Below are 16,361 nucleotides of genomic sequence, written 5' to 3' on the forward strand. Positions count from 1 at the left end.
CAGCCGCATCATACTATTAACATTCTTTTGTTTCAAAACGGTTTACATATTATACATCATGACATATATTATACTGCTTTCATAATTTTTTTTTTATTCTTTCTATTAATCCTACAACAACCATTAGGTCCATTACAATTCCCTTCTTTCTGTGCTCAACTACTGAATCATGGCCTGGTTGAAAACTTAATTCAGTTTGTGCTTCTCGAAAATCAAACGACCTTACAAAAGCCAGGTTACGTTCTTTTCAACGCAAGTATTTGGACAAAGAATCAAAATAAGCACTTGGAAGTGATTGAACTATCTGAAGTTAAATTCCCGTGTTTGTTTGGAATGAATCGTTACGTTCCGCAAGCTATTCGTGACTCGGCTCAGTTAGAACTAGTTAACAACCTTTTAATTAACTAATCGAACAAGTTGGAACACTTCAGTAAATACTAAATCGATAAATGAATAAGCTTGAATAGCTTGGTGTTTCATTCGTTTATGATCATGAACAATATCATTCAAAGCTTGTAAACAAACTCATTAAGATATGAGGACCAGTGGGCAGCATGCTTAACACATGCAAGTCGGACGGGAAGTGGTGTTTCCAGTGGCGGACGGGTGAGTAACGCGTAAGAACCTGCCCTTGGGAGGGGAACAACAACTGGAAACGGTTGCTAATACCCCGTAGGCTGAGGAGCAAAAGGAGGAATCCGCCCGAGGAGGGGCTCGCGTCTGATTAGCTAGTTGGTGAGGCAATAGCTTACCAAGGCGATGATCAGTAGCTGGTCCGAGAAGATGATCAGCCACACTGGGACTGAGACACATACTAGTAATTTACCTTTGATATATAATGCTTCATCAAATGTAGGGGAAGAATTATCACCAATGAACACTAACCATCAACTAAAGCTTCAGGTTTATATTAGGAAAAAGTTTCTTATAAAAGATATAACTCAAAGACGTAGGAGTAGTACCACCAATTGAAACTAATCCTCAACCAAAACTTCAAGTTCATGTCACGAAAAAGTTCCTTACAAAGGATAGAACTTTAGATGTTTCTCCAGCAATCATCCAATCTTAAGTTGGTGATTGATGGTTCAAAACCTCAAAGTAAGATCTCTTTTACACCCATTTTATCTTCCAATCTTGTTTTGACCTTGACCTACTTACTGCTTTTAGAAACGAAAATCATCTTTGCATCAAACATCGCATTACTAAATACCTATCAGGCTATCATATGAAAGCCTATCTAAAACAAAAAAAAAAAGAAAACCTATCAAATATGTGATGTGTTTGTTCCAAGAACTACACAGAAAGAATTAGGTGATCCAGATAGGAATTCAAAAAGTTATGGAATAAATAAGTGCTCTTAAGAAAAATAAAACTTAAAGTTTTATTGATGTACCGATTGACAAGAATATAGTTGGATGCAAATTGATGTTTACTGTAAGGTACAAAGCCAATGGCAATGCAGAAATATACAAAGCAAGAATTGTATGAAAGGGTTTTACTCAAATACTCCCTCTCTAGTCTTATCAACAAGAAGAAAAAAGAAGAAAACCTATCAAATATGTGATGTTTTTGTTCCAAGAACTATACATAAAGAATTAGGTGATCCAGATAGGAATTCAAAAAGTTATGGAATAAATAAGTGCTCTTAAGAAAAATAAAACTTAAAGTTTTATTGATGTATCGATTGACAAGAATATAGTTGGATGCAAATTGATGTTTACTGTAAGGTACAAAGCCAATGGCAATGTAGAAATATACAAAGCAAGAATTGTATGAAAGGGTTTTACTCAAATACATGAAATATACTACTAAGAGACATTTGCTCATAAGGCAAAAATCAACTCCATTCGGATACTTCCATCTATTGCTAATAACTCCAACTAGCCACTTCATCAATTTGATGTTAAAAATGCATTTCCAAAGGAGATATAAAGAGGAAATCTATATGGATTTGTCACCATACCATGGAAGAGGTAAAATGTGCAAGCTAAAGAAAAATTTATATGGTTTAAAATTGTCCCCTAGAGCTTGGTTTGAACAATTTAGAGATTTGGTTAGGAAGCATGATTTTATACTAAGCCAAGCAGCCACACTTTGAACTTTAAGCATTCGGTTGAAGAAAAAATAATAATCTAAATCGTTTAAGTTAATGACATAATTATAACTATGGCTGACCATACTAGGATTATCAATTTAAAGGGGAAGCTTGAGGTCGAATATGAAATCAAGAACCTAGGAAGGCTAAAATATTTCATTGGAATGGAGTTTGCGAGATCGAAAGATGGAATTGTTATTAATCAATGCAAGTACATCCTTGATTTACATACAGGAACTGAAATGGCTGGGTGTAAGGTTGCTAAGACTCCGGCCGTACCAAATATAAAGTTGAAAGTAACAACTGAAAGAGAAGTGATAGATCATGAATACCATAAAAGATTAGTTGGAAGATTGATCTGCCTGGCTCTTACAAGTCAGATATAAAATTTGCTGCAAGTGCAGTGAACTAATTTATGTATTCACCAGGTCCCACATACTTTGAAGCAGCATTCAAAGTTCTAAAATACATTAAAAAAACACACCAATAAATGGATTGTTGTAAAAAATAGAGTCCATATCTAGATAGAAACAAACATAGATGCAGATTCGAAAGGTAACATAACTAACAGAAAATCCACCTCTGGGTACAACACATTTGTAGGAGAAAATTGAATTCTAATCCGATGCAGACAAATGTTGTGAAGTGATGTGGATAAAAAGACTAAAGCGTACTGTGATAACAAAAATGCAATTTTCTCAGCCCAAAATTCCATTTTACATAATAGATAAATGCTTCCTAAATTATAGTTTGAAGTTTTTGTAGGTTAGATATCCGTGGGCAACATCTTCATGCCAGATTGATGGGGAGTGCTGGAAAATATTCAATTGCATTAATTAATTCTAGATTTCCCTCCACCGCCAGATTCCACACCATCACTACTCACGACCATAAAACCGTCCAAACTTATGCATACCTTTTTTTTGTTCTTTACTTTTATTTATCTTGATTCGATAGATTTGTTTCTTATTTTAGCATTGCTTATAAGATTCATGTAAGAAGATCAATCCTGGTATATATTATGTAGAACACAAGAGTAATAGAAAATCTATTAATTTTCAATCTTCAACTTCTTTCATCTTTGTCTTTACAACACAAATAAAAGCTTGTTAAAATGAGCATCTCTATGGAAATCTTTAAATTATTTCATGAAAATATGGCAACTATTATGGATGGATACAGATCCTCTAGAATTACAATGGAAATTGTAGGTGCAATTATCCTAGATATGGCCATTTCATTTTGATTTTTGAAAGGGTGGGCTTGAATTAAACTCGTTTTCTCAAAATCACTTCCATATTAATAGACTCAATACCATACAGCCTTTTAAATTAAAGAGGACAGAAATCTTATAAGGAATACCATAAAAATAAAAAAATCCTACGTGGAACTTGTTATCCTTACTTATTCCTATAATGAACTTTGCATTTACAAATGTGTCAATGATGGATGTTAATATCTAAAAAACAAAATTTCATTATGTCATAAGTGAAGATAAGCAACTTCTTATGGTTATGTCTAAACGCTGAGAATTTGACTGAAGGATCTAGTGTGAAGATGATTGGAGTTTCGTCTCGTTGAATACGAGTAAGCACCATTAACAAGATCCTTCGTTGTCTTTGAACGTTTTGATTTATTCATCACTAAAAAAATTTGAGGATAATAGAAGAAGCGATGAGTTATTTGCCAATGATTCATTTATTTCATATCCTCGCCCTCCCTAAATTAGCACCCCCAATAAAAAGATGTGAGTTCACAAATCACAACAACTACTGATTCAAAGCATCAACAACACATTCTATTCTACATTCTAGAAATAATCAGCAAAAGCATTCAGATACCGCATTCAGCAGCAACCAACCTCTCTGAAGCTGCACGGAGGCGTTTCATCGAACACCTGAAGAGTAATAAGTCAATCATTCGCCGTAGCCAGCTGAACGGAAAGGAGCTCATCTTCTGGTATAGTACGGATAACACAATCGGAGAGGGGGTGGGAGACGCAGAGGAGAGCGTATCCACTTGCGATGACGTCTTCACTGAGCATGCCCTCGCTCTGGTCGACGGCACCGCTGAGAAGGCGAGCAGGGCAGGTCATGCAAACCCCGAGCTTGCAATCATGGGGAACTTCAACTCCCTCTTCCAGTGCTCGCCCTAGTATTGTCTCGTCCTCGCCTACTTCTAATGTACGCTGGTCTCCCTCGTGCTCGATTGTGACTTTGTATGCTCTGCACCACTTAGCGAATAGATGCCGCCGCCGACGGGATCCGGCGGGGGTCGGCGTCGGTAGGCGACACTGGTGAAAGAGGCGGATTGGGGTTGGTTTGATGTTGGGCGGAAGTAACGGAGGGGAAACGGAGAAGCGAGTTAGGCTTGTCGCCATTGTAACGCTATGAATCGTTGTATTGTCGCACAGTGCAGCTCTTGTTGCTGAAGCCTGCGGTAGGAGGGAGCGTGGGTGGGGCGGATAAGGTGATGAGCCATATATGATTTATAATTATATATAAAATATAATAGAGATTTTTACATACTTAACACTTAAAACAACTCTATTTACCTATTAAACATCTAAACTTTTCTATTTACCTATATACCACCTGAAAAACAATTATCTCATCAAAAATAACACTCCGTCTCTTCGCCGTCAACTCCAAAATTGTATACTAAAAATTTGTTTTAGGAAGCAGTACGAAAGCTGTCCCAAATGAAGTCTTAATCTCATCTACTGTATGCATTATGGCTTCCCTAATGATAAGAGAAGAGCAACTCAAGCCGATGACCGAAAAGAAATTGTTCATTGTGGGACTCATTTGTGAAGCTCGAGGAGAGTACAAACTAGGTCCTAAATAATATGCTTAGAGATGACTAAGTTCTTTATGATTTACTATATTGTCATAATGATCTTCTCCTTATTGTTCAAATTTGATTCCATTATCATAATCATAAATGTAGCTTTTTTTCATCTCTAAAATTTTGAAACTCACAATCAAATATTAAATTAAATTTTATTCAAACCAATTTAATTTTGAATCATAAAACTTATTTATTATTATGATTATTTTCATCCAAAAAAACTAAATTCAAAATATATATTTAAATAGAATATACGATAAATATTTGCTTATGAAGTGAAAATTTTCTTCCAAGTTCTAAGTTTATCTTATCTTTATTTTTTTAACAAAAAAAAAAAAAAAAAAAAAAAAGTTTATCTTATCTTTATATATATATTTTTAAAAGAAGTGAAAAATAAATAAATAAATAAAGAACGATCATGACCGTCCATCGACTGGATGTCCATTCATGAACGATATATAAAAGATACAGTTCCTGCCGAAGCTAGGCATATAGTGTAAAACCCTAGCGGCCGCTTGCTGCAAGGAGACGGTACAGAGAAACAACTGTTTCCTGTTGCAAGAGAAAGCTAGGAGCCATGGTGGGAGACGTTCTTTCACTTATAACCTTTGAAGCTTTCTTACTTGATATTCGCTTCAGAAAATTTTTTCTTGCTCTTATCTGCTTATTCTCATTTTTTTGTCTTTAATTGCAGTCGCTTATCGCGAACGAAGATTTTCAACATATTCTTCGTGTTCTGAACACAAACGTAGATGGGAAGAAAAAGATTATGTTCGCCCTCACATCCATTAAGGGTATCGGCCGCCGCTTTGCCAACATCGTTTGCAAGAAGGCCGATGTGGACATGAACAAAAGGTTCTTGTTTCATTGATTTACACGTTTATTTTCGAAATAGTATTGGGTTTAGATCCTTGGACGGCTCTGGCAGAGCCGGTGGATTAGGCGTGGATCATCGTCTATGATACCTTTTTGACTTATATTTCCCTTTGAGTCGGCAATTGTTTGAATTTTTATGTAGTGTTTCTATGCTTAAGAATTCTAAGTTATGTTCATTTCGCGTATGCTTTACATATCTCTTCATTTGGTATCTATTTTACCGGTGGAACCTTAGCGAGATTGCTGATATTTCATGATGGCTTCTTTCAGTCTTTTTGTATTTTTCTTCTAAATGTATGAATTTGAGTTTGATCTGCTCTTTTATTTAACATCCATTTTTTGCTGCTATTAAAATAGTATGTATTTGTAGAGCTGGCGAGCTTTCAGCAGCAGAACTCGAGAATCTGATGACGATTGTTGCAAATCCCCGTCAATTTAAGATTCCGGACTGGTTTTTAAACAGGAAGAAGGACTACAAAGATGGGAGGTACTCTCAGGTTGTGTCTAATGCTCTGGACATGAAGCTTAGAGATGATCTGGAGCGTTTGAAGAAAATCAGGTATGTTTCTAATTAATTTTGTTCCATCTCCTTACTTTCTGTTTTATGCAGTCAAACTTGCTGGAATTGTTTATTGAGCAGGATTTGTTCTTCTGTAGCTCGATCAAACAAAAAAATTTATGTAAAAATAGGATTTTTTTTTATTTATCTGTTAACTTTAACTGTGAATGATCAGATGGATGCCACCAAATTCTATGTCTTGTTTTTTACTTAGTATTTCTATGTTATGAGCTTTATGTTGGACTACAATGATATAATAAATCAGAACTTCGAAAGTCTCTTCTAGTTTGTTTAAAATCGGGTGCTTGGTAAAAATAATGCTGAGTTATCTTTGTTTTTTGAGAAATTTTAAGTACTAGTAAACTTTTCATTTATGATTTAGGATTTCAGAAATATGCTCGAATGCAAACCACCGATGGAAAAAGAAAAAGCCTAAAGGTACCGAGCTACCATGGTATTCAGCATGGTACCGAGCGACACCGAGCAGCATGATAGTTTGGATATCGTGAAGTTCCAAACTTCACAACTTACATGTACCTATCAATCATGGTACTGAGCGTGGCACCGAGCATTGTACCTAACGATACCGAGCAATACCATCGACCGTTACCGAGTTTAGTCACGGACAACTTTAAAACTTGGTAACCTAAAGATGTTGTTCTACATTATGGTACTGAGCGTGATAACTATAGTAGCCGCTCGGTGCAGAGTGGTACTGAGCGGTCATACCGAGAGTTACCGACTATTATTACATGAGATTTCATTCAATCGTAACATTTATTTTAAAGGATCCCTGTCGAGTCGGATCGTCGGGTTGCTACGTGCCGTCATTTAATTGGCATTCGGATGTAGGGCTACGTCCAGTGTCCGCACCCAATAAAAATTTCTTGATGGAAGGTGTCAAAAGTAGCCATCTTTTTTCTCACTTATATATATATAACTCTTACTTAGTCTCTTTACTATTGGCATGCAAAGGTATTAAACCGGAAGCCTTGTTTGTTTGTTTTCTTTTCCTTGCTGATGTCACTAGTTTGGTGAGTTTGACTTCTATTTGCTTTCCTAAAAAATAAGCTGCACTACTTGTCCATAAAATTTATAGCTTTCCCTCCAGATTGTAATTATGTATAAGATGAATGTATAATGAGAATGGTAACTTGTAAGTTCTAACATATACCGTGTCTTGTATGTGGCATACTTGTGTTTTGTTCTATCAATAGTGTGTGGAGTGAATTACTAAGCAACTCTATTTCCTTTGTAAAATGTCATTTCATCAGCAAGTAGTGGCGAAATACTGTGAAATAAACATTTTTTTACCCTCAATTGAAAATAATTTATGGTGAAATTGAGGGTTTCCTGTTTTCCATTCTGTTATATCAAACTATATTGGGAATGTGGTCATATTCTCAACGGAGGAGATTGATATTGCAAGAATGAGTGCTCTTTTAGGAGGCTGACATTATATTGTAAAAATTTTGAAAGTACTTGATATATTTTGATTTGTTGGATTTCATTTATACTTTGAGAACTTCTGGTTTTTCATTCATTGTGGTGATTCTAATTTAACTGATAATAGCGATGGATCAATTCCCATTATTATGTTTTTATTCTGTAGTTCAATTCCCAATAATAAATTTCCTGCATGAAACATTAGGTCATGCTGACATATTGCAGAGTTATAGTAAGTTTCGGTGTGTACCTTTGTTGCGAAACAGAATATCTTGTTGCTTACTGGATACTAATTTCTAATGTGACAAGGCCAAGCATTTCTTTACCGGCTACATTTCAGGCCACCATTTTTTAGCAATATCTCAAGGAAAATTTCTGGATATAGATTTCATCAAAAACTTTTGTTGGCCTCTGCCTTTTTCTTCTGATAAAGGCTTTGTTTGGGACAGCTTTTTTCCAGCCTCTTGAAACGGCTTTCTAGTACATCAACCCTAAACCCTTAACCGCTTTAAGAAGCAGGAAGAAAGGTGTCCCAAATGAAGCCAAAGAGGCTGCATTTACTTGATTTGTAGATCGTCTAATCTACCTCGTTTGCTGCCAAGTCAGCTTTAAAGTTTTAATTCCATTTTCTTTTTAAATTTTCTCCATCCATTTTCAATCTTCTCTTTTGTTTGCCTATGTAATGTTGCGTATTAGAAGAAATAGCTGTAGACAAGTAGAGATTAATCTCATTTTGAACTTCCTTTTTAGTGATAGGATACGAAATGAGCATATACGTGAAAAGGTTGGAGTAGCTCCAGTAGAAGATAAGATTAGAGAGAGTCGCCTTAGATGGTTTGGTCACATAAAAAGGCGGCCTTCCGACGACCCAGTTAAGAGAGTAGAGGTATTAGATTTGACTTGTGTTAAGAAAGGTAGGGGTAGACCTAAAAAGACTTGGTTAGAAAATATTAGGAATGACCTTTCTTTATTAGATTTAAACGAGAATTTGGCTTTTAATAGGACACAATGGAGAAAAAGGATTCATGTAGCCGACCCCACGTAGTGGGATAAAGGCTTGATGTTGTTGTTGTTGTTGTTGTATTATTATTTCCTTGTGCTTTACGGTACAGGCTATAGACTATTTATAGATATAGGAAAGATGTATATCCAATCATATAATGCCAAGTGTCATTATATATTAAATACAAAGTATTATGCTGTAATAGCCTATGTAATGTTGGTTATTAGAAGAAATAGCTATAGACAAGTAGAGATTAATCTCATTTTGAACTTCCTTTTTAGTAACTATCATCATTTCTGTCCATCAATTGCAGGAATCACCGTGGTCTACGTCACTACTGGGGTCTTCGTGTTCGAGGGCAGCACACCAAGACAACTGGTAGGAGGGGGAAGACTGTGGGTGTCTCAAAGAAGCGATAAGCTTTTCCTCATCAGCTTTTTAGCAGAGGTCATGTTGGTGTTTTGAACTAAGAAAACCTATCCAAGCATGTTTTCTTTTATTTTTCAGCATTTACATTTGAAAGAATTGTGTTTTATCTAAACCGATTTTGATGAAGTGCTTAGTGGTATTTGTTATGATCGAGAAATGGAATTAGTTGCTTCTTGTAGTGTTTCTTGAAAGAGATTTGAAACATCGGCAAGCAAATGGAATCTGTATATATCAATATGTTGTTTGCTCACATAAGCTGCTTCCCAATAATGCTACAGGCAAGCCTAATGTGTCCCTCATCTGCTCTGGGGTTTTCTGCTAATTCATCAAGTGGCAAATTATGCCAGTTGTATGTTTTTGAGTGCTTGCAAAAGTAATATTACAATTTTCTTTCTCAGCTACAATGTCATTGATATATATATATTCCGCACAGAATAATTTCTCCTTACGATGAGCGTAACTTTCTTCATTGTCATGGAAGAGTATATTTCCTTGTGATTTGTATACATTGGTTTCAATGTCATTGTTATATATATAAATAGAGATATTGTGATGAAGGGTTAGAAGAGAATGAAGGAGATAACAGCTGAACAACAGGCATGGAGAAGATTGATCTGCTTCTTGCGTTCTAAATAGAATGGTTTGGAGCTTGCGGCTGTAGGTGCTCATCTCTTACTTACTACCATGTTTGAGGTGGCTAAGCTTTTCTCATAGCCAAAAAGTTCTCATTACATTCGGATATGCGGTATTTATGCAAGATTTTAGAATTATGTTCTTCACTGTCTTGCTCTGGTAGAATTAAGGTCTAACTTATTGGCTTTGGGTGTTTTTCTCCTATTCTTGTTGAGGCCATGTCACCATTTTGTTATATACTGGGTGATCTGGTGTATCGTGATTCGTCTCTAGATGGTTCGGTGATCGCACGTAAAAATTTCTCTAAGGAGAGTTACGTTACGTCACAATGGATGTCAGAGGGAGGAGCAACCGCACAGCTAATAAGAATATTCTGATGATTTTTATGGTAGGATGGATTTCAAAATCTTAAAATTCCCTTGAGCTTAGAGCATATGATATTTGCTCTAATATTCAGTGATTATATTAATATTAATGCAAATAAAAGATCGTTTTAAAGGAAAATGAATATTTTTACATAAAATTTTTCATTACCAAGTCTCTTGCTCATTGGTTCCTCAATTAATGATAAACAAATATAAGAAAGAGCTGGATTAGTGATGCATGTAATAATAAGATTAATAGAATGATTTCCTTTAAAAAAAGAAATTTATAGAAAATATATTTAACATTAAAAAAAATAAAACATTTATAAAAAGTATAAATTGGGAGGAAAGAAATTATATTTATTTATTTTTTCAGATATCTCTGTTTTTTTTATTTTTTTACTTTTTTTCCCTCTCCCATCTGTATTTGAGAAGATTTGTTAGCTCTGTCCTAACTAGGGTTGTATGTTTGGTCAAATCATGAGTTGACTCGAGTTTGTCTTGATAAATGGCTCTTGAGCAGGTTCTTTGAGCTCTGAGAGTTGATTCATTAAAATAGGGGGATTTACATGCATACCATTTTATTTTATGCTATTTATATATATAATACTTAAAACATTAATATTACATGTCTATCACGCATAGATCAAATATGAGTGCATGAAATGAAATATTAAAATTTATAGGGTTATATGAGTGTTAAGAATGAAATATAAAAGTGATATATTCGACATTAAAATTTTATATGAGTAGTATAAATGTAATATTAAAGTTTTGAATGTTAGATATGTATGTAATAATGATATAAAAATACAAAAAATTATTAACATTCATGAGTTTTAAGTTTAAATTATATCTTATTTTCTATATCAAATCATTCTTCATTGTTCCTTTTAATTTCTTATTTTTTTACCATTTTATTACACTAATTTTTTTAAAAAATTTTTAATCTTTTTTCTCTTTCATGATAAATTAATCGTCATTAATTTGATGTAATTGTTAGGGGTGTCAATTTGGGTCAATGGGTCGGGTTCGAGTCGAACTCAAAACTGACCCGACACTGTTCGGGTCAACCCGAACCCGACCCATTTTTAAAAACAGGTTAGGTTTCCGGACCCGAACCCGACACGAATGACCCGAAGTTGACCTAAAATTGTTAGTTTTCGGGTCAAAATAGGATCAATCTTCGATTTGTTGAATCCGAACCCGACCCGTTTCGGGTCCGGGTTGACCCTAACCTGGATTTTTCCGGGTCAAGCTCGGGTCGTGTCAAAAATTGACACCCCTAGACTAACTGTCATTGATGTAAAAATCACTTATAAGGAATAACGTACAAGCATGTGACAAAAGAATACAAGCCATATGGAGGAATAATCCGGTGAATTGTGCTTCCTATATATTCTTGTACAGTTATTGATGAGAGTTCTGATTCCCATAAATCATTCACAAATGGGATAAGAATCTTTATTTTTTAGGACTTACTTTTCTCTTTATTCCTTGTCTAAAGAGTGATGAATCTGTTTCCCAGTTTTTTTATGATGCGATTTTTTTTTAGCATTTTAAAATATGTATTTTTTGGAGCTGTTATTTTTCTATTCAGGCCTAATATTTGTCAAGTTTTCAATCGTATTTTTGGGGATCACAAATCTGCTAACTAAAAAAAATTATTACTATTTCGCCAATTGTGATTCCATTTACTATATTTAGAGAGAAAGGAATTCCATAAGGCATGTGAGCTCTCACTCTGGTATCAATACCGCTTTAATTTTATTAAGGAAGGCTATTAGAGTTGAGATTAGTAGTACAACAACAACATCAAGTCTTTGTCCCACTATGTGAGGTCGGCTACATGAATCCTTTTTCGTCATTTTGTCATGTTAAAAGTCAAATTCTCATTTAAATCTAATAGAAAAAGATCATTTTTAATATTTTATAACCAAATTTTTTTAGGTCTACCTCGATCTTTCTTAACATAAGTCAAATCTAATACCTCGACTCTCCTAACCGGGTCATTGGAAGGCCTCCGTTTAATGTGACCAAACCATCTAAGGCGACTTTCTCTAATCTTATCTTCTACCGGAGCTAGTCCAACCTTTTCATGTGTATACTTATTTTGTATCCTATCTCTAAGGGTAAAGCCACTCATCCACCTAAGCATCCTCATCTTTGCTACACTTAATTTAGTATCATTCTTCTCTTTTAATGACCAACATTCGGAACCATAAAACAGTTACAAAAATTTTGACAGATGCTTAACCTTATTATTCTAATACCTTTTTTTGGTTTTATGTCATATATTATATGATTTTTTTGGAGAATGTTCTCGCTGGTGCTTTTGTTCCTCTGTGATTCTTTTGGTTTCACCGGGGCTTGACTGTTGGTTTTTAAATTGTTGTTTCAGTTAGTATCTCCTGTCAATTTTGTTGCTGCCTCCATAGGATGGTTCTTTGCCTTGGCAACTAGGGGGGACTATTTAATGTTGGCCATTTTTGCAGAGGTGTTGCGTAATTCCTGAGTCTTGTAGGACGTGGTTCCATTATTTTTTGTTTTCTTTTGGTAATTTTTTTTAGGTTGTCCTTGCAATCTTTAGACTCATATGTGCTATATTTTGTTGTTTTTTAATTTTTGTCTCTTTTGAGGCTTCCTTTGTAATTCCTTTTTCATTTCAATGAAAGTAGGGCTTGCCCCAATGATGCGTCTTTTGTGTTTTTAAGTTTTTCTTTGAATGTTAGTGGTGGTTAGGATTGGAAATGAATTGAATATGAATGGATTATAATTTTATAGGATTTGATGTGGGCTCCGAAAATTCACATCCCTGCCTATCTGCGGCCCCTTTTCTTTTCTTTGGGCTATCGAGGAGAGTTTTAACGCTTAAGTTCTGCGGCAAATTTTCAGAATGCAAATTGGATTTTGAATTAGACATTATCCAGAGATTTTGCCCACATTTTGCGAGGATGTTATGATCTAAGTTTAGGTTTCCTATAGGCGCAAGCCCCTATAGTTAATTACCCCTCCGAATAACGAGAGAGAACTTTCGATTAAGGCTAGTTATCAAACGGATATGTAATATCCGACGTATAGTAGCAGCATGAATTGGGTATTTGAAAATTTAATATTTAAAATTAAAAATTCATCACCCTGCACTTAAAGCGGATGGTGTGTGTGTTGGGGGAGAGGAATGATGACAGACTCGATAAAGATCCCAAGGTTCCGTCATTCTTGGTCATCACGGTCCCTAGTCTACTTAATTAGAGGAGGTAGTCGACCCAACCTGATCGAAGGATCCTTGTCGGCAGCCGTGAATTGCTTCGTCCAAGTGTGCTTTATAAACCTAGGGTGAATGTTTGTCTAAGGGGATAAATTTAAATACACTTTAACAAACACGGGGATTTGTGCCCTATTGATCATATCATATTAATTTTTTACTCAATGATTTGAAGTTGTTGGGGAACATACGGGTTATGACCATGACCGTAATATAATAGTGCCATTTAACGATAAAACCACCCAGTGATAGGATCCCGGTCATAGCCGTTTACTTATGGTGCCATTTGGCGGCGAAACCACTGTTAGAGGACGCGTTCCACGTTCTTGCTAGCGAGAGACGTATTGAGAATGAATCAAGATAATATTCTCGACTAAACATCTACTCATTGTGAGTTGAAATGATTTTTAATTTGTCCTCATCGACAAACCGTTACGGAGGATGGATGTGTATTTTCGCTTTAAGAATTTTGATGATTTATTTTAATTTTAAATATTGACATATTTGAGTGCATTTCATAAAAATTTGGAGCCATTTTTAAATATTTGGGATCTCCTCCGATTGAGATCTTCTATTAACATGGTCATCTTCAGGGTAACTTTATGGGCAATTTTATTTTTATCTGTTGAATTTTATCGACTTTGTCAACTTGATGACAAATGATCAGGTTTGTTGTTGGCTTTTTTATGCTATTATTAGTGAATTTTCTTTGTTATATATCTTGAATGTCTAATATGAACGTATAAAATAAATATCTCGATCAATGTTGCGATCACATATTTGCTTAATAGTTCGAGCCGTGTCGACTCCTATCTATTCATATATAAGGATCGGGTTCGAACTTATGTTCATTTCTTGACATGCAGAGTATCCTCAAAATTCATGTGTGCACATACAACATGCTTATCGGGGATATTTTAATGCATGAGGGGGCATTTTAGAATATTTGCTTATAAGCAATTGCTTAAATGACTATTATTGAAAGAGTGCACAAGATTCAATTTTAAAATTTGCAAATGCCTTATGTCCACTTGTACGAGCGTTGCAGATCTGTTGGCGTGGTGCAACAATTAGTCGAATTTCATCTGTTGCGCATTGACAATGTATTTTAGTCATTTCATCTTATGCAATATTCAACCTGCAGGGGTGTACTTATGCTTGTAAATGAGTTGCATGGTGCATCATAAGTTTTTCACATGTTGTTTGCAAGCGAGCTAATTTATCTGGCGTGACAACCTGGTTTTACAAATTTGCCGCCTTAGTTTACTAATGGCCTGCAATGTTTACTACAAATTCCCTGCTTCTGCTTACAGGTGAATTGTAGCGTTTGTTGAGTTTGGATGAATATGTTTGTGGGTAGTGCGCCATCAACGAACATTCAAAGGTGGTACGTTGTTGCATGCAAGTGAGCTACATTCAATGTATATGTTGCTAGTGGGCGGACCATTGTATGCATTATAGGCCTTCCATTGTTATATGACGGCGAACTGCGCTGAATGAAAATCTCCCAGTGCCACCCGTAGATGCTTGCATTTACCACATTCTCCATGCATCTTGCTTGTAGGTAGCATGTTGGGTGCATGATGAGTTTCCTTCAGTAGCTCATAGGTGCTTCTATCCGTTGCATATCGACTATCTTTGCTTGGGAAGGAATTAATGTATTCACCTTACATTGAATGGTTGTTAACATTCACTATCAATTACTGCTCATCATCCATATATACATTATTGTGCGTACGACGAATCTTTCACCATTGCCAATTGGTGAATCACATTCATCGTATATTGCACAGAGTATGTTTGCGAGAGGCTTCGTTATTTGCAAGCGAATTTGTGTTCATTTGTATGTCACTATTGGCTATCAGTAAGCTATATTCATCACTGATTCTTCATGCACGTCGGTTAGGAGGTTGTTATATTTGCTTGCATATCTTTTAGTATTCATAAGGGACTGGTCACCCTTACAATCTATCTGTTATTGTTAATTGTAGGGACTACTGTATTTTCTTACATAACTTATATTAGACATCAACTATCATCATTTGTATGCAATTTGCAATATTATTTGGGGGCTTCTTTCATTTGTTTTCAATCAAATTATACATTCTTTCCCATTTCATTGCTTGCAAGGTCGAATATGACTGGTTGTATTTTGATGTTGACTGCAGGGCGTGGGGTGCTGTGTTCATTGCATATTTTTCATATATCCCTCACGAATGCTCCATCCATGATTGAGGAATTGCTTTTATTTATGTTATGTGTTCCCCTCATATTGATTGATTGTACTCTATTGACTTTTACTTGCAAGAGAGCATTATACGGCAATTTGTTCATCATAAGTCTTATGATTATTTATTAGTGTTTGTTTGAATGACTTAATCCGCATTTTAGGATTTGCATTTTAATTTTAATTGTGCATTTTAAGGTTTATGATTCAGTTTCTTGTTATTTCATTAAAGTTTTGCTCCTTGCAGTCCGTTTATTCAAGTTCAGGACCTATGTTGCTTTGTTTGAGTTTTGTTCCCTCTTATTCATTCAAGTTTGCAAGTTCAATCCCATATATTTTGGTCAAGTTCAGGTCCTTTGTCAATTAAAACTTCGGTAGTCTCTTGGCGTCATTCCCATTTTGGAGAAATTTGAGAAGTTGAGCCTTCCCACCATGCAATGAGAGCATGTATGGTAGGTGTCAGGCGACATCGTGGATGTGAATCTTCAATCCCACCATGCTACCAAAGCATGTATGGGTCTTCGAGATACCTAACTGAAATGCACAGTTTTCTTTCCCTGCAGGAACTAAAGCATGTACTTGAGTACTTAAAGTTATCCCCGCCACGCTACGA

At 35.4% G+C, this 16,361-nt stretch overlaps 2 protein-coding genes across 2 annotated transcripts; one reads left to right on the forward strand and one right to left on the reverse strand.

The window, feature by feature from the left end:
- Positions 1-3,708: 3,708 nt before the first annotated feature.
- LOC110096468 (ferredoxin C 1, chloroplastic) lies at positions 3,709-4,564 on the reverse strand. Its single transcript, XM_020822445.2, has one exon. It carries the CDS (start codon positions 4,473-4,475, stop codon positions 4,008-4,010), a length of 468 nt encoding a protein of 155 aa, XP_020678104.1. The 5' UTR covers positions 4,476-4,564; the 3' UTR covers positions 3,709-4,007.
- An 839-nt stretch (positions 4,565-5,403) lies between these two features.
- LOC110096475 (40S ribosomal protein S18) lies at positions 5,404-9,495 on the forward strand. Its single transcript, XM_020822455.2, has 4 exons — positions 5,404-5,525; positions 5,640-5,800; positions 6,192-6,380; positions 9,143-9,495. Exons 1-4 carry the CDS (start codon positions 5,523-5,525, stop codon positions 9,246-9,248), a joined length of 459 nt encoding a protein of 152 aa, XP_020678114.1. The 5' UTR covers positions 5,404-5,522; the 3' UTR covers positions 9,249-9,495.
- The last annotated feature ends 6,866 nt before the right edge of the window (positions 9,496-16,361 follow it).

Source organism: Dendrobium catenatum, unplaced genomic scaffold (genome assembly GCF_001605985.2).
Source record: "Dendrobium catenatum unplaced genomic scaffold, ASM160598v2 fragScaff_scaffold_716, whole genome shotgun sequence".
Lineage (NCBI taxonomy): Eukaryota > Viridiplantae > Streptophyta > Magnoliopsida > Asparagales > Orchidaceae > Dendrobium > Dendrobium catenatum.